We start from the raw sequence: 25,021 nt of genomic DNA, 5'->3' as shown, positions 1-25,021 counted from the left end.
TGTATGATATGACTAAAGAGTGGTCATAAATAAATATTTTCTCAATTTAAATGAGTAGCTAGGACCTGAAAGGATCTGGATACAGTATTTTATGCGTCACAACCTAACATGTGGATGGGCTGATGTTTAGTCTTAACATTTGATTGCATTAAATAGCATAAAGCACTGCTTGGAAATAACTGAAAAAGTCAACTCCTATTTGTTATAACTGCATGTACAGTTTCTGAACTGCCTCAAATTCCTCAGTTGTAATACAAGAACATGTCATATCATCTTAAAGCTGAAGAAATGTTGTAACAATGTCTAAGATATGCTTTTACACAAATTTAATACACCATACACATGTGATTTCCTTATTTTGGCAGCAAGAGAGTCTATGTTTAACTTTCCAGGCTTCATAAACAAGTAGCAGTACATGCATGTGCATAAGAATGAGAGCACCATAATTCTGACTAAATAATTTTGCAGACATCTTTTGCATTCAAAAGCATAACCTGCCATAACTCTGCCAGTTGGAGCATTATTAACAAACTTATTTCAAGACAGATATACAGTAGTCAAAATTAAAAATTTGATCAAAATTGTCCTAAGCCAAGAATAGATGTTGTTCAATAGTTTTAGGTCAACTTTGATGAAAGATTTTGATCCTTGTAGTTTATTTAGTAAACCAATGTTTAAACTAAATATTTATCCTGCTGTACTGTTAACATACTAAACAAATACTTTAAATCCGCTAAAGAAGCTTGGCCTATTATATCAGTTATCGATTTCCCAATATAAAGAGTTTCCATACTGGTGCATCCCTAGTAGTGACCAAATGATTGATTCACCTTTTAAAACTAAATTAAGCTTCAAATGAGGTTGTAGCAAATATATATTCCAACAAGCGGCTGCTAAAGTGTGTCATTTAACTGTTCATTTAAAAATTCATTAAAAAAACACTGATTACTTCAATAGCCTAGAAACAAGTAAATTCTCAGAAGAAAGTCTCTGAGGCCCCGTTTACACTAATATGTTTTAGTTTAAAAACTGCGTTTTAGAATGAAAACAATCCACGTCCACACTGGTGTTTCACCTGAAATTTCTGAAAATATCTCCGTCCGCACTATACAGCTAAAAGCGCACATCACGTGACCACACATACACTTTGTCATGCACTGCAGCGTATGCGCACGTCTGAGCCCAGGCAGTCAGTGGGTGCTTTGAGCACACCTTCCCAGGTGAGAGCAGTGCATGTCGGACAGTTCATCAAGGATATACCACTGGATCTCATCTCACTGTAGTTCTTAAACGTGATATTTAATAAATCTTGTCTCTACTTAACGACTCTTTGGTCTTTTAAATCTCTTACTTCTTCTCAGCTAACGTGTTTTGTCTGAGCACAAAGATAAGTTCATATATTAATTTATTAATTACTAATTAACATAACCACGTACACTGATTCTGCACATTTGACTGATTGCTTGCCTTTATTTCCTATAATGTATAAACTTTTTGCACGTTATACTTTTATAATGGCCATTATTGATTATTAAAACTGATATTCGGCAAAAGAGAGGGTATGTTTCGTATTTTTCACTAAAAATGAAAAGATGCTGTTATGCAACAGGCTTCGTTTTGTTATAAATATGCATACAGTGAAGATGACTCATATAAATATGTAGCTACACGACACCTCAACATTTTTGGTGTCTGTTAAGTTGCTTATATCAAAATGAAAATCGACAGTTCCTTATATCATGTTTATTGTTAAAAAAGTGAAACAATGTAGCCAGAGTGATGTGAATGACGTTATAAAGTACACTGTTCCCTTTGAAGATTTACCCAACGTTTCCTCGGCAGTTTGTTTTCCATATCAAACTTTCGAAATCTGAACTTACAAGGAAAGTCTGAACTTTATGCACTTAATATTGAGGAAAAAGCCCCAATCAGGTAGCGCGACTATATGCAGCCACGCCTCTATTTTCAAAATATGCAGCAGTGGTGTTTTAAAACTAAAACGGCCTCTTCAGCATTTCCAAAATGCTCGATTATCTGGGTTGAAAAACTCAGGTAGTGTGGACGGAAGGGTTAACCGTAGCAAAACTTAAGCGTTTAAAAACTAGTGTAAACGGGGTGTAAATCTTTCACTTAAGCTAAGGTAAAAATAAATAAATAAATAAATAAAAGTTTGTCATAATATTTTTACATAGGCTTTCCAGAATCATGTGGCTCTACTCTTTTCATATATTGCAGGCCTGAAGAAATGCTGAAAGTAAGATTTGTAATGTAGTATATGAGTATAAGAGCTGGTGTACCATTCTGCACTGCTACAGCTGTGATCCAGAAGCTGATCTGTGCCGCCCTCTGTTTTTCAATTTGATTCTCCCTCCGCTGTTTAATCTCCTCGTCACTCAGTTTTACTTTCTGCTGTTGCTCTTCTTCCTCCTGCTTTTTTTCTTCCTGTTGCTCTTCTTCCTCCTGTTGCTCTTCCTCCACCTCCTGCTGTTGCTCCTCATCCTCCTGCTGCTTTTGCCCTACCTGTTGGTCTTCCTCCTCCTCCTTCTCCTCCTCCTCCTCCAGTTGCTTCTCCTCCTCTTGTTGTTCCTCCTCTTGTTCATCTACTTCTAAGTCCTCCAGTTTTCTACCCACCGCATCTTCACAAACATTTATGCCATAAGAGCTGCTTGGACCCATTGAAAGCTGAAAAACAGGCAGTTTGAGATCATTACGATTCTTAAAGGAAACGTTCATGCAAACAGGAAAATTTACACTTAAAATGGACGAAATGTTTTAATTTAGTTGTGTTTGTTGTATCTGCCAGCTCAGAAAAGTTGAAAACGAAAGCAAGCAGCCATGACTTTAAATATGTGCCCTCTTTTGATCCGACTGAACTTCTTGCTGGTTGTGACAAAGCTAGCTAGTTCTTTCATTCTACCCTCCAAGCAAAATATGAGCTCTGACATCTTCCCACCCCTTTTTGACAGCAAGGTAGATAATGATGCTGTCTTTCATTTCTGTGCATTTGAACAACAAAGTGATCCTGCATGCAGCCTGCTTTGTATTTGGATGTAGAGGCTCATAGGTGCCCTGAAGCTTCAGAAGAGGCAAAAGCAAAATGACTTATGTCCTAGAAAGAGTGGGCAAAAACTTGCTTGTGTGTGCAAAACTTCTCTCAGATTTTTTTTTAGTAACATGTTGAAACAACTTCAGATATGCGATCGTCAATCATAGGCTTGGCTAAGCACTGTGTGTGTGGTGTGCTATTTTGCTACCCCAATAATAGATCGGTACCAGCCATTTGTGATATAGCTTCAGAGAGGGGCAGCGTAAGCAGCAGATTGTCATAGACATGCACTCTTAAACTGCTAACTGAGTTGTTTTTGACCGGGTAAAAATTATTTATTTGCTCTACCATTTAGAAATCATAAATCAAAGGAAGTTATAGATTTTCAGGTTCGTGAATGAATCATTTCTCTGAATCAGTGCATTTTAGACAACCAAATAAACTGGTTCACTAAATCAGACTGCAGCATTTGAAACTGTTTGCAGCTAGCACAGCTAGACATACCCAAATGTCCCTCTAACTCAAAATGAGCCAAAATATTGGTGTAAAGTAAATGATCTACGATGACAGATTTGTCCTCTCATTTAGTGCTTCAGTTATTCCATCAGTAACTGAACTGCAGAAATAGTTCTTGGGTCACATTAGTAAACAGAGCACTTCAATGAAGAGGCAAAATAAACCACATGTATTACATTCAATTTTCATTATATTCTGTGCTTTTTTGGACTCTCAATACTCTCGTTACTTGTAGCCTTTTGACTTGTTTTACATGAATTCCAGCTTCCAGTCTCCGGCGCTGAGACTGCAGCTCTGCACAAGATGTTTGGCCAGCTGAGAAATTAAAACGGTCGTGCCCAACTAAGTCTGTTTTTTTTTTCACTTTCGCCAATTAGTGAAGTTTTTTTCCCCTCTCCACTGTCTCCACTTGCTTGCATGGTTCGGGATCTGTAGAGCTGCGCATCGATGGATTTGCTCTTCAGTTTTTTAGACTCTCAGTAGTGATTATTAAACCACACTGAACTGAGCTAAACTGAACTGAACTTAAACTCTGAAAACTGAACTACACTGTTCCTATTTACTATGATCTTTTGTGTGAAGCTGCTTTGACACAATCTACATTGTATAAGTGCTATACAAATAAAGGTGAATTGAATTGAATTGAATTGAATTACCAAGGACTGCAATTTCTATAGATGCACTGATGGCAATTTTCTTCTCCGATTAAAGTATTTTGTTAAGTGTGATCTGCCGATACCCATTTTTGCCAATTACGAATTTTTTAAGAACCTTAATTGACACCATATTTAAACAGAATTATTTCATTCATTATTATCATTGCTAAAATAAAAATATGTTTCCTCTGAACACACCAGGGAATAAGGTGAATGAAAATGAGCGAGTTTGCTCTAAACTGCAACATTAACCAAACTTTTTTCTTATTTGACAAAAGCACAAAGATTACAAGCATATAGGGTTGTCGCAATACCATTAATTCACGTTACGATAGTCTACCAGCTGAAGTATTGTGATACCAAGTAGTATTGCCATACTGTAATTCATAAATCAAATCTATGAAATAAAGAAAAATGTCCGAAATACTATATTTTATTTGTTATAATAGGCCTACTTGAATTGAATTCATAATTCCCTTATTATTGAAAAACGTATTTGCACATCACTTCACCTAAACTATTTTGTTGATAACTGACCAACAAAAAATACATTAAAATAAAGATACAAATGACACCAAACAAAATGGTTTACGAAAAAATTATTTTTCCAACAAAATTAGGTTATATGAATTGGTTAAAAATAGTTTCAATGTTTCCTGTAGCTCTTTTTATCTATTTTTTTTAGTCTTATCAGGTATACAAATTTTCACTTTGTGAGTCGCTCTTTTTAATAGATCATCATGGTTGTTGTAGCTACTAAATCATATTGACAGGAACAGAAATGAACTGATTCAGATGTGTGTTCGAACTGAAATGACAGAAAACGTGCAATAGGCTAGAATTAAAGGCGTGAATTCTACAGCTTTGCAACCTTAAAGGGCTTCACACTATTCAAATAAAATGGTTTATTGTTGCACAAACATGTGAGTATTTTAGTGACTTTTCCCACATGCAACATTATGTACTGTAGACTGACTGTAATGACAGTACTATCGTTTATGAACTAAAGTGGCACCGCCAGTATTTTGGAGCCATAGTATAACGATACCGTGCAACCCTATAAGCATATACTCATGAAAAATGTTTTAATGAATATTTGTATGTATAGTTTTATACTATTATTATATAGACACATATTTTCTGATATTTTCTAAATCTAGTTCTGGTAAAGCATTTGCTGACAACTTCAACATTTCCTTCTCCATGAGAAAGGATTGCTGATTGTAGGATTAGTTGATACATAAAGCAGAATTGTTTACTCACACAGCAAACATTTAAAAAAAAAAGAGTTTGAAAGAATGTATGGGATCTGCTTGAATAAAGCTGTGTGTGTAAGAAGATGTAAGATTATTATGACATAGTGCTGTTTTTACACATTATGAAAAACTTCCACCAGCATGACATGTTATGATGTTATGTAGTTTCTGTTAGTTTCTCTCTGATGTTATTGCCTGCACTGCTGTTTATAATATGGACCTGCTGGATACTCACTTGGAAATTAACACATGCAATAAACTAGCTGATTCCAGCCCTTGTTGCATCTCTAACTATTTCAGCTAAAAATCATCTTTAATGTTCTACTGATAAAAAAGGATGGTTGACCTGAGAGTAAGTTAATAGAAAAGCTTGTGTGAACAATGCCTTTAAGATCACATGATACATATGAATGATAAACTCACAACGAGGCCAATGTACAGCTGGCTCTGTTTCTGCCCCAACAGCCAAAAGCTCTTGCTGTCATTCACCATTAGACCCATAGGACGCACCTTATCTGTCCAGCTAAAACAAAACAAAAGTACTGTAAAATACTGTAGATTACTGTATAAAACAATATACATGTAAAAAAAAGGGCTATTTATTTATTTTGAAAAAGTTTATTTACCTAAAATACTCTTTGGTTTGTGAGGCAGTGGAGACCACATCAAGGATTTGCCCACTCATACATGCTCCAAACAGACCTGAACAGTAGAGCAAAAAGCTTGCTGGAGATTCCAATTTGTATGAAGACACCTTATCAAGCCTGGAAGAAAAAAACAGAAATGGACATAAATTATTGATGTACTGCTACCAGCCAGTGTCAGTTTTAGTTCCCACAATAAATGTCAGATATAAAAAATAGATATTATTTTATTTGAATTATACATGTGTTTAACACAATTAAAATGAATGATTTTTGTTTTTAAAATAAATATTTATGTTTTAGAGGTGTCATATAATCCCAGTCTGAATACACCTAGGCATAGGTGTATGTTAAGAGTTCAGTACATGGAAAAGCATACAGTGATCCTCAATAATGTGAAACTCAAATATAAATGACCATTCCAGATATGGTCAATCTGAGCTTATGATTCTGGGGTATTTTCTGGAGTAATAAATTAGCATATAAAACCATTTCTGGACAAAAGTTTTACTATTTTTAAAGTTTATTTAACTTATTATGTAGATATCAGAGAACAATTTAACTTATTGAATCAATCCACTACTGACCTTATTCATCTCGCACAAGCGGGCGCAGCCATTAGAATCTTTTTGGCTTGAGACTTTCAGTCTTCTTCACTCACATTGATTTTTAGATGTAAAAACAGCTTTTAACGCTGCTTCATGGTGCAAACTGATATTTTATTAGTACATCATTCAACTTTTTAGGTATAGTCATTAACACACTGTGTAGAGCAAGTAGTTGACTGCATTCTGTAGTTTATTATTTGTAGTCATTTCTTCCATAGGCAGCTGAATCAAACGTTCTAACAAATGCAAAATAGAGCGTACTTCCACGTCGCGGAATAAGGTCAATATGGCACCTTTAATATCTCCCTTTTATCATTTATTAAAAAGATTATAATTATAAAAAAATGTATATTAATTTTGAGATTGAATAAAAATTACATTTATTTATATTAATTAAACATAATAATATTTTAATAAATGGAATAATTAGCATAATTATACCTTTTCTGATTATAAAATTTTGCTTCAAGTCATCCAATCCAACATCACATTAAATATATTTATGAAATAAGCAAAAGGCCAAACAAAAATTGTCAATGTTACAATCAGTATTTTTTTTGTTTTCACTTCTATTCATTTTGCTTAAAACATAAAATAACATGAATGGCATGTCCTTTGTTTAAAATGGCATGTTTCTACAGGAGGAAATAAGATGAAGTGAAATATGACAGCAAAGAGGGTTAAAAGTCAATACCCCACAATGCAATTCTTAGCATCCCGCTCCAATTTCCATACACAAACAGAGTGGTCGCTGCAACCCACAGCCAACTCATCATTTGGCATGACAGCAAATGAATATATGCTGGCTTCACTGACCTTTGATAAACACACACAGAGCTGTCAGTCACACATTTCCAAGAAAAAGAGGGCGAAGAACAATTCACACAATTTCTGACAAATAAGTCAATTTCCAACCTTCTTCCAGTAAACCATTGAGTTCTTTTGCCATATTTCCAGTCTGCCTGTCTCATAACCGCACACCATGAGGTCATCAGTGCCCAGGAAACACAAAGCTCTGACATCATCCTTCTGCCAGTGAGGAGTTTCTGAGGATGCTTGAATATCAGAAAGTCATTAATCCAAATCAAATGCTATATTTGGATAGACTGGCTCATTAAAGTATTTTGACGGTTTAGTTTAGTGTTGAATCATTGTGTTTTACCCATTTCTGAGGTGACACTCCATGACCTGAGGGATCGATCCACAGACACGGTGAGGAACTCTGGGATTCCAGTCCCTTTGCAAACTAAAGCTTGGATCTCATCATCATGACCATGCAGAGTATTATGATGATGTACCTGCGAAAACAATTTTAGAGTAAATCAGGAAGCACAAATAAATCAGATTTGTCTGATAAAGATAGATTGAGCATTAGTTTTATAGAACAAACAGCTGATATTCAAAATAAATTGAAAATACAACATTTTATATTCTAAAAGTGATAACAGCCATCACTACACACGTACAGTATAAAATTGATAGCCATTTTGAAAACTAACATGCTTTTTATTAGCAAAACACATCTTTTACATTATTAAATGATTATTAAACTTGTTTTTTTCGGATTAACTTCACTGATCTTTTAATAACTGGACAGATCATGTCTCTGGGGCCTGGTTTAAAAAAAAATAACCAAACGATTTCATTCTCCTAAATTACTTGTACCATCTGTATGAAATGCACAGTAACATTCATCTCTGTTTGGATGGAGCCTAAATCTAGGCAAAAAAATTGTGATGCTCAATGTAGCTACCGTATCAGTATTAGCCCCCCCAAAAAGCTTTTTTTAATGTTATCATTATTGACTAAATATATTAAAGTCTTCAGATGTGGTCTGCTGGCCTTAAATGATTTCTTTTGTGCATTATGACACATTGCACATTAGACATTTTTTGCTACAGGAAGACGTAAGCAGTGTCAGAAATCTATGCTGGTGTTCATACTTTTATATACAGTGCTCACCATAAACAAGGACACCCCCCACAAATCTCTTATTTAAATTAATATTTTCTATAGTATGCTTTACAATATTATATTTGAGCATATACATTAATTTAGTCAGTACTAAAGCCAAATCTCAAGCTAATCTAAAACAATAACTTACAATAATTGTTAAAAATTAGTATTCCAAATTTGTATGTTGTAGAAAAATATTAAATAACATTTTCAAAAACAGCAAAAATCATAAGAAACAAAAAATATATACAATTTTGTTGAAATATTTTAGTTTGTTTTTTTGCAATAATTTACTTGAATTTAATTGTATCATCTTTCTATTTCTAAAGATTTTCTGGCGACGCGGTGGCGCAGTAGGTAGTGCTGTGGCCTCACAGCAAGAAGGGCGCTGGTTCGAGCCTCGGCTGGGTCAATTGGCGTTTCTGTGTGGAGTCGGCATGGTCTCCCCATGTCTGCGTGGGTTTCCTCCGGGTGCTCCGGTTTCCCCCAGTCCAAAGACATGCGGTACAGGTGAATCGGGTAGGCTAAATTGCCCGTAGTGTAAGAGTGTGAATGAAAGTATATAGATGTTTCCCAGAAATAGGGGTATCAGCTGCATAAAACATATGCTGGATAAGTTGGTGGTTCATTCCGCTGTGGCAACCCCAGATTAATAAAGGGACTAAGCCGAAAAGAAAATGAATGAATGAAGTTTTTCCGGGACTAAAATATTATTTTAATAAATATATCTGTTTAATAAATCTGTTTTGTTCAAATGCAAAATTGTTCAAATGGGGTGCACTCATTTATGCTGAGCACTGTAAGTATAAATGTATACGAATATATTAAATTAGCTAATGTTGGATTTTCAATCATCAAATAATGATCAACACAATACTGATAATTTATGCATTCATAAAATGAATCTGAACATTTTTATTTAAATAAAATATTTAATCTTTTGATTAAAAAACACACACATATACAAAAGTAAGAGTTGGTTACCTGCAGTGGATGCCAGAGTTTAGCAGTTCCATCCTCTGATGCTGAAGCTACCAATAAGTCTTCTGCTTTAAAATGATCTCCAAATTCTGTATGCAAAATAATTGTTTTGCTTAGAAACAGTTTTTCTATATAAACAAAATAAATGATCTTGATATTAAGCAGCTAAATCAATCATTCATCATTGGTTTAGTTTATTTTGAGACTTTTTTGCAGACATAAATGTGTACGAGATTGAGTGAAACATGAAAAAAGTACACCCAGACCTTTAGTCACTGTACCTGACTGAGAAACTACAGTGCAGTGATGCAGACGTGACTTGTGGGCCTGAATACTGGTGACTTCTACACCTGATTCCCATTTCCAAACCATCAGCCGTCCATCTGCAGAGCCTGCTATTACATGAACCTCCTACAGATATCAAAACAGTACATGAATATCAACAGGGTCCACTTTTTGTATGTCTTTGTAAAATGTCTTCCACTTTGACCCTGCTTTAAGGTGCCCAATGTTTACCCAGCAGCACAGTGTGCTCAAAGATGAACTAGTCAGGATCTCTCTCAGTAAATGTCCAGTCTGTATATCCCAGATCCGCAGTTTACAGTCACTGGAGCAGCTGAGCTAAGGTGTGAGAGAGGATTGAGATTCAGTTACAGAAACACAGTCAGGTGTTGATGAAATAATCTTTACTGCACTTTTCATTTGTTTCCTCACCACAGCAGATGAAGTCCAAGCACATCCTGTAATCCAGTCTCCATGGCAGGAAGAAATGGTCTGGGAAAGAGCAGGAGAAGAGGAGTCTACCTTCCATACCATCAAAGCCTGTTGGAAGACACTGGGTTAAACTGGGTTTGAAGGCATTTTTTAATTTTCTTTGAGTGACAGATGAAGTATGGCTGAAGTACCTGATCTTTCCCTCCTGACAGCAACTGTTTCCCACTAGGACTGAAGGAAAGGCATGTGACTCCGCCATTGTGACCTCTCAGAATAAACGGCACAGCAGGATCAGTCCAAGGCTTAGACGTCAAGTCACTTTTCAGCCACAGAGCAATGGTGAAATTGTCTGAAACAAAATTACGTTCTTAAATAAATAAAAATATACATTTCTAAATAAATAGAATAATATTATAAAACAAAACACAAAGCCAAATAAAAGTAATGTTAAAAATGAAACCTAAAATCATCTCTTTGAAAAATGGCTAAAAATAAAAAAAAATCAATCCACCCCAACACATATTTTCAATATGAAAGCATCTTTTCATTCTGAGATTCAATTTAATATATGGTGTTAATAAACTTTTAAGATTTTTAAGCAATCACCAAAATCAGTTTGATGACAGTATAGATAATCTAAACAAAAAAACTATGTGGATATGAGTACTAGGCATGGGACAATAACCGTTTTTAAGGTTTGAAAAATACCAAGGTTTTAAAACCACCAAAATGTTCAGTAATACCATTCCTAAGGTACATGTAAGATTTTTTATTTGCGTTTTTTAGGACAACAGTATCTTCAGTAGAAAAAATATACAAAGATGCCATTTTAAATTGTAAAGAAATCTGTGTTTTTGAAACTACTGACAATAGCAGAAGTCAGTAATATAATATTCTGTTCCAGAATATTATAAATGTTTCTCAAAATAAACTATATTGTGTTCAAAGGGGAAAAAAGTTTTAGTTTTGTCAGGGTGTCCGCAAGGTTTTAAAAAGTCTTAAAATGTCTCAATTTCAAAAACTAAATGTAAGCTCTTAAAAAGTATTACATTTACTGAAATATGCTGTTGTGGGCTTTAAATACATTTAAACAGGTCTTAATTTCCACTAATTGTCAATGTAAAGCTATGGCCAATCTGTAAAACCAACTTTTAACCAACTTTGGGGCAAGTAAAAAAAATCCACTGGTTATTACTGAAAATTATTAGCGTTTTGCCATGTGAAAGTCTGACATTTCATTCATAATGGTCTTAAAAAGTCTTTAATTTGATGTGATGAAACCTGCAGAAGCCCTGTTTTTACCCAGACATTTAAAAAGAATATATTGTAGAGCAGTAATCACAATACCGTGAAACCGTGATATTTTTATCCAAAGTTATCATACCGTCAGAATCTTATACCGGCCCATGCCTAACAAGTACTGCGTTTCTGGAGAATAAGACGCAACTGACTAGTCACAATGTCAAATCAGCAGTAAATAACATTGGCCCATATGTTGCATTGGTTTATAGGTAACATTTAATTAACAATAAGCCACCATAAAAACTGAAAAAGACAAACACTGTAAACACACAATTTGTTTTCCTTCCTTTACAGTAAATCCTTTAAACTTAATATTATTCAGCAAATAAAAGGCATGAAATATCTGCTTGACTTGCTCATATAAGTATATATAAGTATAAGTTATGTTTCAGATCCTGACTTGGATTCCTGATTATGCAGAATGTAAAAATGAAACATGTTTTCTGTCCACTCACCAGATGCAGATGCCACATGAGTGGAGTTTTGCGCCAGGGCGAGAATAGCTCCCTTCTGCACCCCAAAAGATGCTCCAAGCACAAGGCTTTCTCCTCGCCTTTCCCAGATCCTGAGCCGGTGGTCCATGCAGCCAGACAGCAGCAGCTCTGATCCTCCTTCATCCATCCACAAGAGGCAAAGCACAGACACCTGTAGCCCATCACTGGCCCACACCTTCTCTCCTGCAGCACAAAAACACTTCAGCATCAGTTCAGCTTCATCTTGCACACAATATTGTCCATTACTGTTCAGTGGATTCATTTGTTATTATTATGTTGTTGCTTTTGAGAGCATGATCCTTGACCCTCTACTGCATGCATTATGATAAATCTATAAGCTTTTTTTTAATGTTTTTCTTTTCTTAGAATGTTTTTCTTGAAGTGCTGTAAAAAAAAAAAAAGGAAAATTTTCTTTTTTAAGCTACTTAAATATGGCATACAACGTCCAACAGTGGATCTAACTAAGAAATTTCTAATTTAGAATTTTCCTTATAATTATTAATTTTGTTGTTTGAAATGATTTAATTGGTGTTGCAGTATTAGAAGCTTCAACACAGAACTTATAAATGACACCTTATGCATGCTTTCCAACAACTGATATTCCAACATCTTTCATTCATTCCTTTATATTTTGCTGAATATTATCGAAAACAATCATGATACTGTATTATCATGTATAAAACATCCGGTAAATATATATATTTTTCCAGTAAATATTATAACAAATAAATAACAAGTCTAATATATCCAGATATATCAGAATAATGTAGCTATACTAGCTAACAATGTTTATATAATATACTATATACTATACTACGCCTGTCTTAAATACCTCTGAGCTAATTTACCTGAACTGTCTGCATTACTGCTCTTATCAAATGTCCAATCTGCATCATTCTTATGGTCACTAAAACCCATCTCATCCTCACTTTCATCTGCAGGAAGAGCCAGTAAACATAGAACATGGTGGTGCTCGCTAATACACTGTTCCCTGTATTCATATCTATTCAAAAGTAGTATTGCCATTAAAACTAGATTTTATCCATAATGGAAATACAATTCATGCATTCATGTTATTGTTACTTAAAAGTTAACTTAAAAGTTCACAGCTGACTTTGCTAGGTAGCTAACCCATTGCAATATTGCATGTTCCACTATTGCACAGTGTTGCCATTTGGCAACACATACATTTGATCCATTTACAAAAAACTAATTTGATAAAAAAAAATATATCAATATATGACATGAATATGTCATCGTAACTTACTGGAGGTGATGTTTCAGATTTTTTTGTGGATCTGACATAATTTGATCCTTTGATTTTATTGATGTTTACATTTGCATTCAGCAACTACTCACAATAAACGCCAGTCTGTCAGAAATCGTGCTACAGAAAAACACTGCATGTCATGTGACTTAACCAAAGCACATCATTGGCTACAATAAGGTCTTCTCTTTAGATTAGAACGTCGGTCTTAAAGAAACAGTGGCAGGCAAATGAACATAAATATCATGTTGCCCTATGGTAACACTGTGCAGTAGAGGGTTAAGTATTACTTAAAGCAAGATGTTTATGCACCTGAGTTTAAATTGAACATTTTGATACCATCACCATGGTAGCCCACAGCTGCACAGCCATTGGACACAGCCACACACAGCGCAGCAGATTCATCTTCATTTCCACGTCTGGTGTGCTTTTGCTGCTGCAATGTTGGCAAATAATGTTGTTAAAGATGTTATCTTTAAAAATGACAAACTATCCAGGTTAGTTAAATTAACAGGCCTAGATATTACTTAAATGTATTCACATGAAAAGTTGGAGCAGACATTATTATTTGGAGTGTTTAAGTCAAATAGATTCAGGTTTATCAATTGCAGAATGTATTACTGCTTAATTAAATTCATAGAGATTATACAGGACTACTTATAAGCAGCGATTCTTATATATAAAAAAGAAGTACCTTTTCTTTCCCCAGTACAGCTACAGATCGCCCAAGACCAGCAGACCATACATTAACCTAGATAAGAAATCAAGCTCAATCACATCTTCAGGATGGCTGTTTGAGTGTATACCTGTAGCAGAATCAGACTAAAAATAAAGACAGTAAGATCATACTCCTCACCACACGGTCCTGCCCAGCACTCAGTAAAAGGTTTCCCCCCTGCAGGAAGTTTAGGGACTGCGTGGAGCCACGGTGAGCATGAAAACTGCCCACACAAGCAGCTGCTGCCACTGACCAGAGCCGCACTTCTCCAGACAGACAGCCAGAGCACAGTATGGAGGAGCTGTGGGAGAACGACAGACTCCGCACTGAACTCTCATGACCCTGCAGAGTCTGAACACCAGAAAGAGGAAACACTACATTATAAGCTAAAGACATCAGGCACAGTGACATACATTATTACCCGTAAAAGGTTTTGGATCAATGGTAACAATTAATTTTAAGTCACAATTCAAGCTATTAACAAACGATTAACTAAGACTATTAGCTTAATAAACTGCTAATTAGCTGCAAATCAATAGTTAGTAAGGTAGAATATGGGTTTAGGTTTTGGATAGAATTAGGGACGTAAAATAAGGTCATACTTTATAGCTACTAATATTAATATCTTAATAATAGGCAGGTAGTGAGACAGTAGTTAATAGTGTGCATTGTGACTAAAGTGTTATCAGATCAATAAGCTGTTCAGTCCTAAAAAGAAGCAATTTTGCCTCCTAAAAAAGTCAGAGTCCTAAAAAGTTCAATCCATCTTAAACTCTACAAATCAAGAGAAAAAAACATTTCAACATTATTGATAAGAATCATAATTAATATAATAATAATAATAATAATAATAATAATAATAATAACAACAACAACTGATAATAATAAAACTGCAAATCAGCATATTATAATGAGTCCCGAAGCATCGTGTGACACTGAAAATTGGAGAAATTATGCTAAAAATTCAATTTTAAATTATTGGAATAAATTATATTTTAAACTACATTAAATAAGAAAACAGCCATTTTAAACTGTAAATATAATTTAGCAGTTTTTTGCCATGTTTTTTGGATTAAATAAATAAATCTTTTAAAAAAACAGAAGAAAATGATCCCAAAATGTCATCTGGTAATGTTTGGAGTCATTACTCACCGCAACTTTTTTTTGTTCAAGCCAGTTCCATAAACAAACTGCTCCATCCCAGCAGCCCACGGCCAGTAGCTGACCCTCCAGATCAAACTTCACACAGTTCAGTGGACAGGGATTCTCCAGACAGGCCACTTCTGTGTTCTTCTGCGCTGAAAACACCTGAGGACAGACACACAAGCTATAAAAATTTCAGAACAGCACACAACCACTACATGTAACTCAACATAAAACAAAATTTACCTTCAAGTTCAGGTCTAATGAGACAGTAGCAAAGATTTTTCTGTCTGGACTGACATCACATCCTGTGATCTTGTTGGAGTGGGCGTTTATGTGGGCAATTCTTAAAAGGTTGAAAATGTTTTCACAGGTTAGCCATATTTAGTTTCATTTATTATATATAACTCATTTAAAAACAATTTTTACCTGCAACTGCTGGCTATATCCCACACCTCCACCTCCCCAATAAAAGAGGTCATTGCCAGATTCTCCTCGCCAAGGAAGATACACCCAGAGATGCCATCCCCACTGATCAACAATGACTTCACTTCCTTTGAACAAGTGGAGGATGAGTAAATGAACACATTCAAGCATATTTCCAATTAAGAACGCCAATGTCGGCTTTTTTCCAACATTCTTAAGCACAGATGGCTAAACTAGGGCACGAGAGCCAAAGTTGGCCCATGGTAACCTTCGATTTGCCCCGCCATCCCATCTGTGAATGGTTTAGAGCAGTGTTTCTCAACCACGTTTCTGGAGGACCACCAGCTCTGCATATTTTCCATATCTCCTTAACCAAACACACCTGATTCAGATCATCAGCACATTAGCAGAGACTGAAAGACCTGTAAAGGGTGTGACAGACAAAGGAGACATCTAAAACATGCAGTGTTGGTGGTCCTTCAGAAACGTGGTTGAGAAACACTGGTTTAGAGATTGTAATTTTGAACTTAATGTACCCTTTTATTTGCTTATTTAATTGTTAAGCTACATAAAAGCTATCTGAAATTAAATGTTTCAATTTAAATGGTGCAAATAAATCAGATTTAGTTGAATCCGTATATACGACAGATAGAGGACAATGCAGAGACTTTGGTGAGTGAATCAAGACGAGGGCAGATTCTGTTTGACTAGTGTATTCAGCATTGAACTCCACTGTATTATATACAATGTAATTGATTCTGGGTTTTTTTGGAGTAAGTTCTAGTTTAAAAAGTTATACTGCATTAGTAAATACGATTCAAATAAAGTTTGATATTTATTTTTTATATTATTAAAAAAATAATATGAATTAGGAAACTACCCATGGAAACTTTAATGTAAAATAGTTTGATATATTTATCTTGGGCCCATGGCTATCAATGATATTTGGTTTTTGGCCCTTCGTACAAAAAAGTTTGGGCACCCCTGTTATAAAGAATATCTTGTTTCAGAAAAAAGAAATGTTTAAAATCTAAAAAAAATACCTTGAGTGTGAATAAACGGTGAGGAAATATTCATTTTTGATTGAAACTATCCATTTAAGATGATGTTGATAAAGCAGTAGTGAAGACAGTAGTGAAAACACAAATAGTTTCGGATTTCCATATTAGAGTTACCTGTCCGGTTTCTGTATGCAGAAGGTGAAGTGCTCCCTCTCCTGTTCCCACTGCAACAGTTTTCCCCCCAGGACTGACCACCACACAACTCGGCTCAGAATGAAAGGTGGAAACCAGCTCGCTGAGGAGAATATGCAATATTAAAATGCATTCAAAAAATCAATATCTTTTCAGTAGTATCGATAAAGCAATGTGCGAATCTGCAATAGTGACATCGCAGGATCTGCAATGTTGAGTTGGGTTTATAATAACCAGGATCTACTTTTCAGAACGTGATTTGTGGAGTCAATTTCAACTTTATTTATTTTTTGATGTGCTTTTAAGACCTGTGATTAAGATGTCGTATGAATTTAAACCAAGAAATTCTAAAATTTATAGATTTAACAAAGATTAATTGTATTTAATTACTTGACAATGACAGTACAATGACAACTACACAGTGTTATTTTACATTTGATTACTCTTGAATTTCTGTTCTTCAATACTGTTAGTCTCCACAGTAAAGCATAAAACACAAAACAATAAATATTTATCTTTGCTTAATTGTACTCATTTAAGCTTGCAAATTGCTTATTATATTTTTACAGATGAACTCTTCTACAAAATAATTCAAATCAATGTAAAACTATTAATTGTTTCAAAGTAGAGTTGTTTAGGTCATCTTTTGTGAAATTATATTGATAATCGCAATATATATATCACAGAAAAACAAAATATCACAATGTCAGTTTTTTCAAATATCGTATTAACATTAGCAAATTTGTCACCACTTTAAACATCATGACTACCTATTATTAGAAAACTAAATAAGAGTATTTTATACAAGTGCTAATTATCAAGACTTATAATGCAGTTTAAAGTTGCAATATGAGAATATTAAAGCTCAGCATTTTTACCTAACATCTTTGTGTGCTGCATCTGTGTAGTTTAGCCATTTTACAGCTTGCACGCTTGCATTTATTGTCATGTTTTCAGCCCACAAATGTGCAGAGCTGTCACATGATTCATTAAGAGCTGTTTGTACAAAGAGAGCAGGCCACTGTGAGAGGAGAAGACTATGGCGCTGCAGAAAACTCAGACAGTCTTCAAAATCCTTCCTGTTAACTGAAACAAAAATACATACAAATTGATATTGTGAGGTTTATTACACAAACAAAAGTTGCATCATATTGTATGATCATGAACTTATTTTGTTCAGCAGGTGATTTATACACCTAAATGAAATGTAAAAATAAAATACCTGTTGATGTTTTGGATTGCAGCTGAACCTTATATTTTTGGGCTGTATAAACAAAAAGAAAAACAATCAATATATGAACATGTGATCTTAGAATGAATGCACTAATGCTTTAAGGCTGTCTCACAGAATAAACTGTACGTCTCCAGGAGTTGGTGAAGAAGTCCATGCCTCACATTGGCATAGAGGAAGTGGAAACTGGACAGCAGAAAATACAAAGGCTCCCACTGATGACTGTTCATCTGAGGAGAGAGAGAGAGAGAGAGAGAGAGAGAGAGAGAGAGATAGAGAGAGAGAGAGAACAGACATCTCTTATAACTTCACATTAAACACTGAAGCTGAAAGGTTTAAAGAAGAAAGCAGGACGGCACTGACCAGGTGAGCAGAGAGATGGGAAAGACCATCAGCATCAGAGTGAAGAAACGTGTCCTTCCCCTGAGGATTTGACTGAACCCAAAGATGAGCTGAGGAAAAGGTTGAATACAGTAGAAATAAATGTATAATGCCACTGAAAGATGCACAGGAAGGTTATAATTGTTTATTCAGTAAAACAATAAATGTTATGAAATATTATAATAATTTAAAATGACTATTTTATTAAATGTTCTATTATAATATATTTAAAAATGTATTATCCCAAAACAGTTTCATTTGCCCCCCCTTTTTTACAGTATTCTTTTATGAACAATAAAAAAGTAAGTCTTTAGTGTCAGTTTTGGTCAATTTAAACCATCATTCAATCATACAATATTGCATTTTATTACTAAATTTTGTAAAGATATACAATAAAAGTAATTAATGTCATAATATATACTGTACACTCACCGGCCACTGTATAAGATACACCTTACTAGTACTGGGTTGGACCCACTTTTGCCTTCAGAACTACCTTAATGGCATAGATTCAACAAGGTACTGTTAATATTCTTGAGAGATTTTGGTTCATATTGACATAATAGCATCACACAGTTACTGCAGATTTGCCGGCTGCACATTCATGATGCGAATCTCCTGTTCCACCACATCCCAAAGGTGCTCTATTGGATTGTGATCTGTTGACTGTGGAGGACATTTGACTACAGTGAGCTCATTGTTATGTTCAAGAAACCAGTCTGAGATGATTCGCGCTATATGACATGATGTGTTATCCTGCTGGAAGTAGCAATCAGAAGATGGGACACTGTGGTCATAAAGGGATGGACATGGTTAGAAACAATACTCAGGTTGGCTGTGGCACTGACGCGATGCTCAACTGGTACTAATGGGCCCAAAGTGAGCCAAGAAAATATCCCCCACACTATAACACCACCACCACCAGCCTAAATCGTTGATACAAGGCAGGATGGATTCATGCTTTCATGTTGTTGACACCAAATTCTGACCCTACCTTCTGAATGTTGCAGCAGAAATCGAGACTCATCAGACCAGGCAATGTTTTTCTAATCTTCTATTGTCCAATTTCGGTGAGCCTGTGCGAATTGTAGTCTCAGTTTCCTGTTCTTATCTGACAGGAGCGGCACCCAGTGTGGTCCTCTGCTGCTGTAGCCCATCCGCCTCAGGGTTTAATGTGTTATGTGTTTAGAGAGGCTCTTCTGAATACCTCAGTTGTAATGAGTGGTTATTTGAGTTACTGTTGTCTTTCTATCAGCTCGAACCAGTCTGGCCATTCTCCTCTGACATAAACAAGGCATTTGCTCTTTTTCGGACCCTTATCTGTAAACCCTAGAGATGGTTGTGTAAAAAAAATCCCAGTAGATCAGCAGTTTCTGAAATACTCAGACCAGCACGTCTGGCCCCAACAACCATGCCACGTTCAAAGTCACTTAAATCCCATTTCTTCCTCATTCTGATGCTCGTTTTGAACTGCAGCAGATCGTCTTGACCATGTCTACATGCCTAAATGCATTGAGTTTCTGCCATGTGATCGGTTGATTAGAAATTTGCGTTAACAAGCAGTTGGACAGATGTACCTAATAAAGTGGCCAGTGAGTGCACAATACACAGTGATTTATTATGTATAGTCTTCTACCTGCAATGATCAGATGACTTCTGTTTCTGCTCTCCTCTGTGGACAGGTACAGATGTTCAAAGGCTGATTTTACTTCTGGATGGGTCAAAGTGAGGAGATCATCTGAACACTGACCATGGGATGGTCCAATCAGGCTTCATTATAAGAAAAAAATGAAAATCAAAGGAAATCAATTCTCGCCAAAAAGTACTTACTTCTTTTGTCAAAATATTTCATGTGTTGTACCTGTGCAAAGTTCGGACCAGCTGAGAAAATGTTGCCATGGGAACACGACTCTCTGGATGCCTCGCTATGTGCAGAGTTTCCTGCCATGTGACCAGTCCACCTCTGGAGTTTAAGTCATTGCACATGTTCAGGATGGTGTAAAGACTACTCTCCCGCAGCCCTGTCCAACACACAGACCAGTGATGAAATTTAATAATCAATATGTGCCATTACAAACAAACAGTGATACATGCAAACATTGATATATAGAGAATACATTCCATTCATATAATATATAAAAAACTAATATTAAAACCTAATTAACCATTGTGAAACCATAGATCTATCATTTTTGACTGTAATTTTCAAACTTCTCCTTTAAAATGCTACACTTTTGTTGACAACACATTTATAAACTATTCTCAGCAGCGCTTTTTCGTAAGGTAAATGTTAATTTTAGGCACTGCCTCTCATTAAAGAACGCTGAACTGAAGTCAACAATAAAGGCAAATGTCTTGTACCGGTAAAGCTGATAGCAAGAGCAGCTAATGCCCATCCGAGTCCAGCTCTGCAATATTGACTCTCCAGCCTCAGCAGACTGTGCTGCACCAGCTCACCAACAGACTGAGGAAGAGACTGCAGGCTCTCCTTCATCTAAATGACAAAAATCACAATCAATATTAATGTTCAACTTCAATTTCTTCAGCCAAATAATCTATTAATATTTACCTTCTCAAAGGAAGCATAATTCCTCAGCTCCTCACAGGCCAAATGAAGGTAGAGTGGACTCACTGAGCCTTTCTTCATCAGCAGCGTCTGAAGCTTCAGGGCAAAACACAACAATACATTTTCTAGTAGCTTTTTTATTCAGGGTTTCAAATCCCCTGACAAAAAAGCTGAATTTCCATGACCTATAATGAATAAATATCCATTATATTTACAATATATACTATAGGCAATGTTCTGATTTCTAAAATTTGAAATGGACAGGTTTTTCTAATGCTATTCTTGGGGAGGTTTTAAAAGTTTTGTTAATTTTGATCATTCACAATTATGTGTTAACGTTCATTTCACAAGTTTGCATCCATACAGACAATAGATCAGGATAAGTGTATTTGTCTGAGCTCGGAGTACTATCCTCGTCAAGAGAGACAGAGAGGAATACAAACTCAGAGTCTAGCCGATCGCAGAAAGCTCCCCCTCCCCGTGCATGTTATGGATCTAGTCAGATGCTACGTTAAAAGAGATGACTGAGGTAGGGCAAGCTTGGTTAATTATGGGAAATCTCTCTGATTCTGATTGGATGATTAATGTGATTGCTGATAGTGAATTTGCCGTTTACTATCTGTGTGTGCTTCTCCCGAAATTAGCTGATTAAACATCACTTGTTAATAGTCATTCATGTAATCAAATATGATGTAGCACAGGGGTTCCCAAACTTTTCAGCACCCAAAATAACAATGCCAGTGACTTGCGACCCCCAAGATCCTCTGAGGTGATTATGAATCTATAAACCTTACACACAACGGCACACACATAAGTCTATTCATCATTTAATTTTGGAGAGCACCACTCAGAGAACATCCTCCATGTTCCGTTGTGGTCTTTATTTATTTTTAATGTATGCGAGCGCCATAGAAGTGTCAGAAAGTTTAACCTGGTGCTATAAAATGTGTTGCATCTGAGTATTTAATTTAACGCAAACACCCCAGGGGTCGCCAAAAATTGATGGCTATTTATTTGCATGTTGTTTATTAAAATGTAACTCATTCATTCATTCATTTTCTTTTCAGCTTAGTCCCTTTGTTAATCTGGGGTCGCCACAGCGGAATGAACCGCCAACTTATCCAGCATATGTTTTACGCAGCGAATGCCGCGTAGCTGCAACCCATCACTGGGAAACATCCATACACACTCATTCACACAGACATCCACTACGGTCAATTTAGCTTACCCAATTCACCTATACCACATGTCTTTGGACTTGTGGGGGAAACACAACTCCGGAGCACCCGGAGGAAACCCACGCCAACACAGGGAGAACATGAAACTCCTTTAAACGTAACTATTAACTACTGAATTTTCTTCTGTATGTTAGGGATAAAATATGGTATTTCTGATATTTTCTAATACCACTGATGTAGTAGGCTTGAGGTAAACACTTTCTCTCATTGTGCCTTTCAGTGTTTGCTTTATATAAATGACAGAAGCCATCTTGATGACAGAGGCCATGATGGCCATGTAATGAGTAGATTTTCAGAACAACACAAGAAATGCTTGTTTTGAGAATGTTCACAGCAAAATAAGTCATTTTAAGCTGAAATTATTAGAAATCCAAAAGGGTTTGGTTAAGCACTGATCAGGCAAAAAAGCCACATAGAGTCTTTAACATGTACAGCCTGGTGACTGCATTTGATTGCCAGTTGACAAGTGGGAAAGGAATAAAATGGTAGCCAAAGCCAGAACAATAGGCAGAACATGAACAACAGTGTGATGAACACGGCACAGAAAAATTAGATTTTATAAATGGGAAGTTGGCGGTTCATTCAGCTGTGGCGACCCAAGATTAATAAATGGACTAAGCCGAAAACAAAAAGAATGAAAGAATGGGAAGTAAAAATGACTTGGACAATTTTTTTTATACATATACCTTTACATTAAGAGTGAGAGAACAAACACACACACACACACACACCCACACACACACACACACAAAGTCCAAATGCATAATCATTAGGCAACAACCTGTGGGAACCCTGTTTATTACTCCAGCAGCCAGACCACAAAAGAGAAACTCACCTGGTTATTGAAAGCAGAATCGCTCAGTTTTTTTCCAAACTCAACAAGCTGCTTCTGCACAATCTCCTTCTTGTCAGGTAAAGATAATTGTCCAAGTGGAAACGACACAGTACTATTCTTCTTGCTAATAGTGTTTTGTAGAGATGATTCTGAAGTAACACTCAGGACCAAACAGACACCCTGAGAGGACAATCAACACAGTGATTGGTCAATAAGGCTCAACTTCATTCACTTTACTGTGCATCCATGTGTTTTTCTCTCCTACCTTAAGGATGTGCTGTGGGAGCCATTCTGACACTTTCTGACCTCGCGCGTCATGAATACGGTCTGCCCCGTCAATAAGCAAAGCTAGTGGCTTCTCTTTGCTCTGGTTTTTCAGATTCAGGTGGAACTCAGACAGCAGGTCTCTGCAAGGGATTCATAAAGATATGAGCTCACTTGTGCTTGCATATAAATGTCATATCAGATTCATCCTTACTTATAAGATGTCTTTGGAGGCAATTCTTCCTCATCTTTTCTCATCCTCAGCCATTGAACAAGACAGCGAAGAAGATGCTCAACACTGCAAGCTGATTGGCTGGCATCTGTGGAGTAGGATATGACATCACAGAGAGGAGATTTCTTGTTTTTGCCAGGGGATTTGAGCGCTTGTGCCAGGGCAGCCTTAATAAAACAGAAGATACAGAAAGACATTAGGAGTAAAAGGATCATTCACCTAAAATACAAATTTGCTGTTAAATTCATCAGGGAATGAAATATTCAACACAATAGTTCTGTGAAAGACACTGAAATTTACTTACTACATTAAGTAATACAATTACAAGTAATACAAAAGACAGTTCCTGCACAGATATTTTCACTTTAAGGCCTCCATGTATTGCCAGGAATTACAGGTATTAATTTAGCATGATATGCTTTTCTCCCTCTTATAATCATAGTTACAATTGACTTGCATTACATTAATCCCCAAGGATAACTTTCAATTTAAACAGCCACATCTAATGTTATAATGGAGGAAAAATAAAATCTAGATCTTGGATGGCTTTGAAATGAGTAAAAAGAAAGAGTTTAATTTTGAGGTAAAATTTCCATTTAACTTATGATTGTGCAAAAGGAAGATGGTTATTTTGAACAAATGTACAATTACCATGAACACAGTTTTGCCCTCTCCAGGTTTTCCCTCCACCATCAGAATTCCTCCTTTTTCCTGACATTCTTGAATCTTTTCTGTTGCCATGGAAATAAGCTTTGCCCTGCCGTGAAACTGACGCTGTTGGTTATCCTGATGCACTTCCTGCTCCTTAATCTCTGAAGTCACATCTTCATCTGTTTCCTAAAGAAAAAAGAAAAGATGAAATTCCTGAAAATTACTCCACTAATTTGTCACTTAAACAGTGTCCGGAGGCTGTAAAAACTGTAAAAAATAAATCTAATGAATGATTAAAGCCATGTTAAAATAGATAGAATGACAAAATTTATGCTCGAACTTGTGTATTGAAGTTTTATATGATCCGTTCACATGTCTCTATTGCACGTGCAAGTTCATTATTTCTAATGGATGTGTGTAATATTATCAGAGATGTATAAAGTACTAGAGACCCAGACTTAAGTAAAAGTACAAGTACTCTATCAAAAAGTGACTTGAGTAGAAGTAAAAGTGCTCTTTAAGCACCATACTTAAGTGGAAGTACTAAAGTATTCAACATTTTTTGTACTTAAGTATTGCAAGTAGTTTATTTCAAAATTTACTACTCAAGTACTGAAAGTAAAAGTACAAGTATTGTGTAATGTAGTTATTAAAGAATGCAGTCAAAAGACATCATATTGTTTTGTTTATTTTAAATCTCTTT

The 25,021-nt window shown here is 35.7% G+C and overlaps 1 protein-coding gene across 1 annotated transcript in view; it reads right to left on the bottom strand.

Annotated features, from left to right (window-relative positions):
• The window catches only part of tep1 (telomerase-associated protein 1), a 46,330-nt gene that overhangs the window by 1,583 nt on the left and 19,726 nt on the right, over positions 1–25,021 (bottom strand). The window contains exons 23-53 of the mRNA XM_056478815.1: positions 24,319–24,504; positions 23,650–23,834; positions 23,437–23,578; positions 23,172–23,351; positions 21,102–21,194; positions 20,894–21,026; positions 20,394–20,553; positions 20,169–20,302; positions 18,515–18,603; positions 18,267–18,381; positions 18,143–18,184; positions 17,799–18,006; positions 16,903–17,023; positions 15,731–15,855; positions 15,548–15,647; positions 15,311–15,466; positions 14,297–14,509; positions 14,135–14,191; positions 13,753–13,876; positions 12,135–12,356; positions 10,569–10,726; positions 10,378–10,485; positions 10,180–10,284; positions 9,945–10,074; positions 9,667–9,752; positions 7,889–8,024; positions 7,642–7,781; positions 7,421–7,542; positions 6,101–6,238; positions 5,898–5,997; positions 2,298–2,682 (exon numbers count right to left, since the gene is read on the bottom strand). Of these exons, the coding sequence (XP_056334790.1) occupies positions 2,298–2,682; positions 5,898–5,997; positions 6,101–6,238; positions 7,421–7,542; positions 7,642–7,781; positions 7,889–8,024; positions 9,667–9,752; positions 9,945–10,074; positions 10,180–10,284; positions 10,378–10,485; positions 10,569–10,726; positions 12,135–12,356; positions 13,753–13,876; positions 14,135–14,191; positions 14,297–14,509; positions 15,311–15,466; positions 15,548–15,647; positions 15,731–15,855; positions 16,903–17,023; positions 17,799–18,006; positions 18,143–18,184; positions 18,267–18,381; positions 18,515–18,603; positions 20,169–20,302; positions 20,394–20,553; positions 20,894–21,026; positions 21,102–21,194; positions 23,172–23,351; positions 23,437–23,578; positions 23,650–23,834; positions 24,319–24,504 (4,393 nt within the window). The remainder of the gene's footprint in view (positions 1–2,297; positions 2,683–5,897; positions 5,998–6,100; positions 6,239–7,420; positions 7,543–7,641; positions 7,782–7,888; positions 8,025–9,666; positions 9,753–9,944; positions 10,075–10,179; positions 10,285–10,377; positions 10,486–10,568; positions 10,727–12,134; positions 12,357–13,752; positions 13,877–14,134; positions 14,192–14,296; positions 14,510–15,310; positions 15,467–15,547; positions 15,648–15,730; positions 15,856–16,902; positions 17,024–17,798; positions 18,007–18,142; positions 18,185–18,266; positions 18,382–18,514; positions 18,604–20,168; positions 20,303–20,393; positions 20,554–20,893; positions 21,027–21,101; positions 21,195–23,171; positions 23,352–23,436; positions 23,579–23,649; positions 23,835–24,318; positions 24,505–25,021) is intronic.

This window comes from Danio aesculapii, chromosome 2, assembly GCF_903798145.1.
Source record: "Danio aesculapii chromosome 2, fDanAes4.1, whole genome shotgun sequence".
Taxonomy (NCBI): Eukaryota; Metazoa; Chordata; class Actinopteri; order Cypriniformes; family Danionidae; genus Danio; species Danio aesculapii.
Note: the sequence above shows the minus strand (reverse complement) of the source record. Positions and strands in the feature narration are given on the sequence as shown.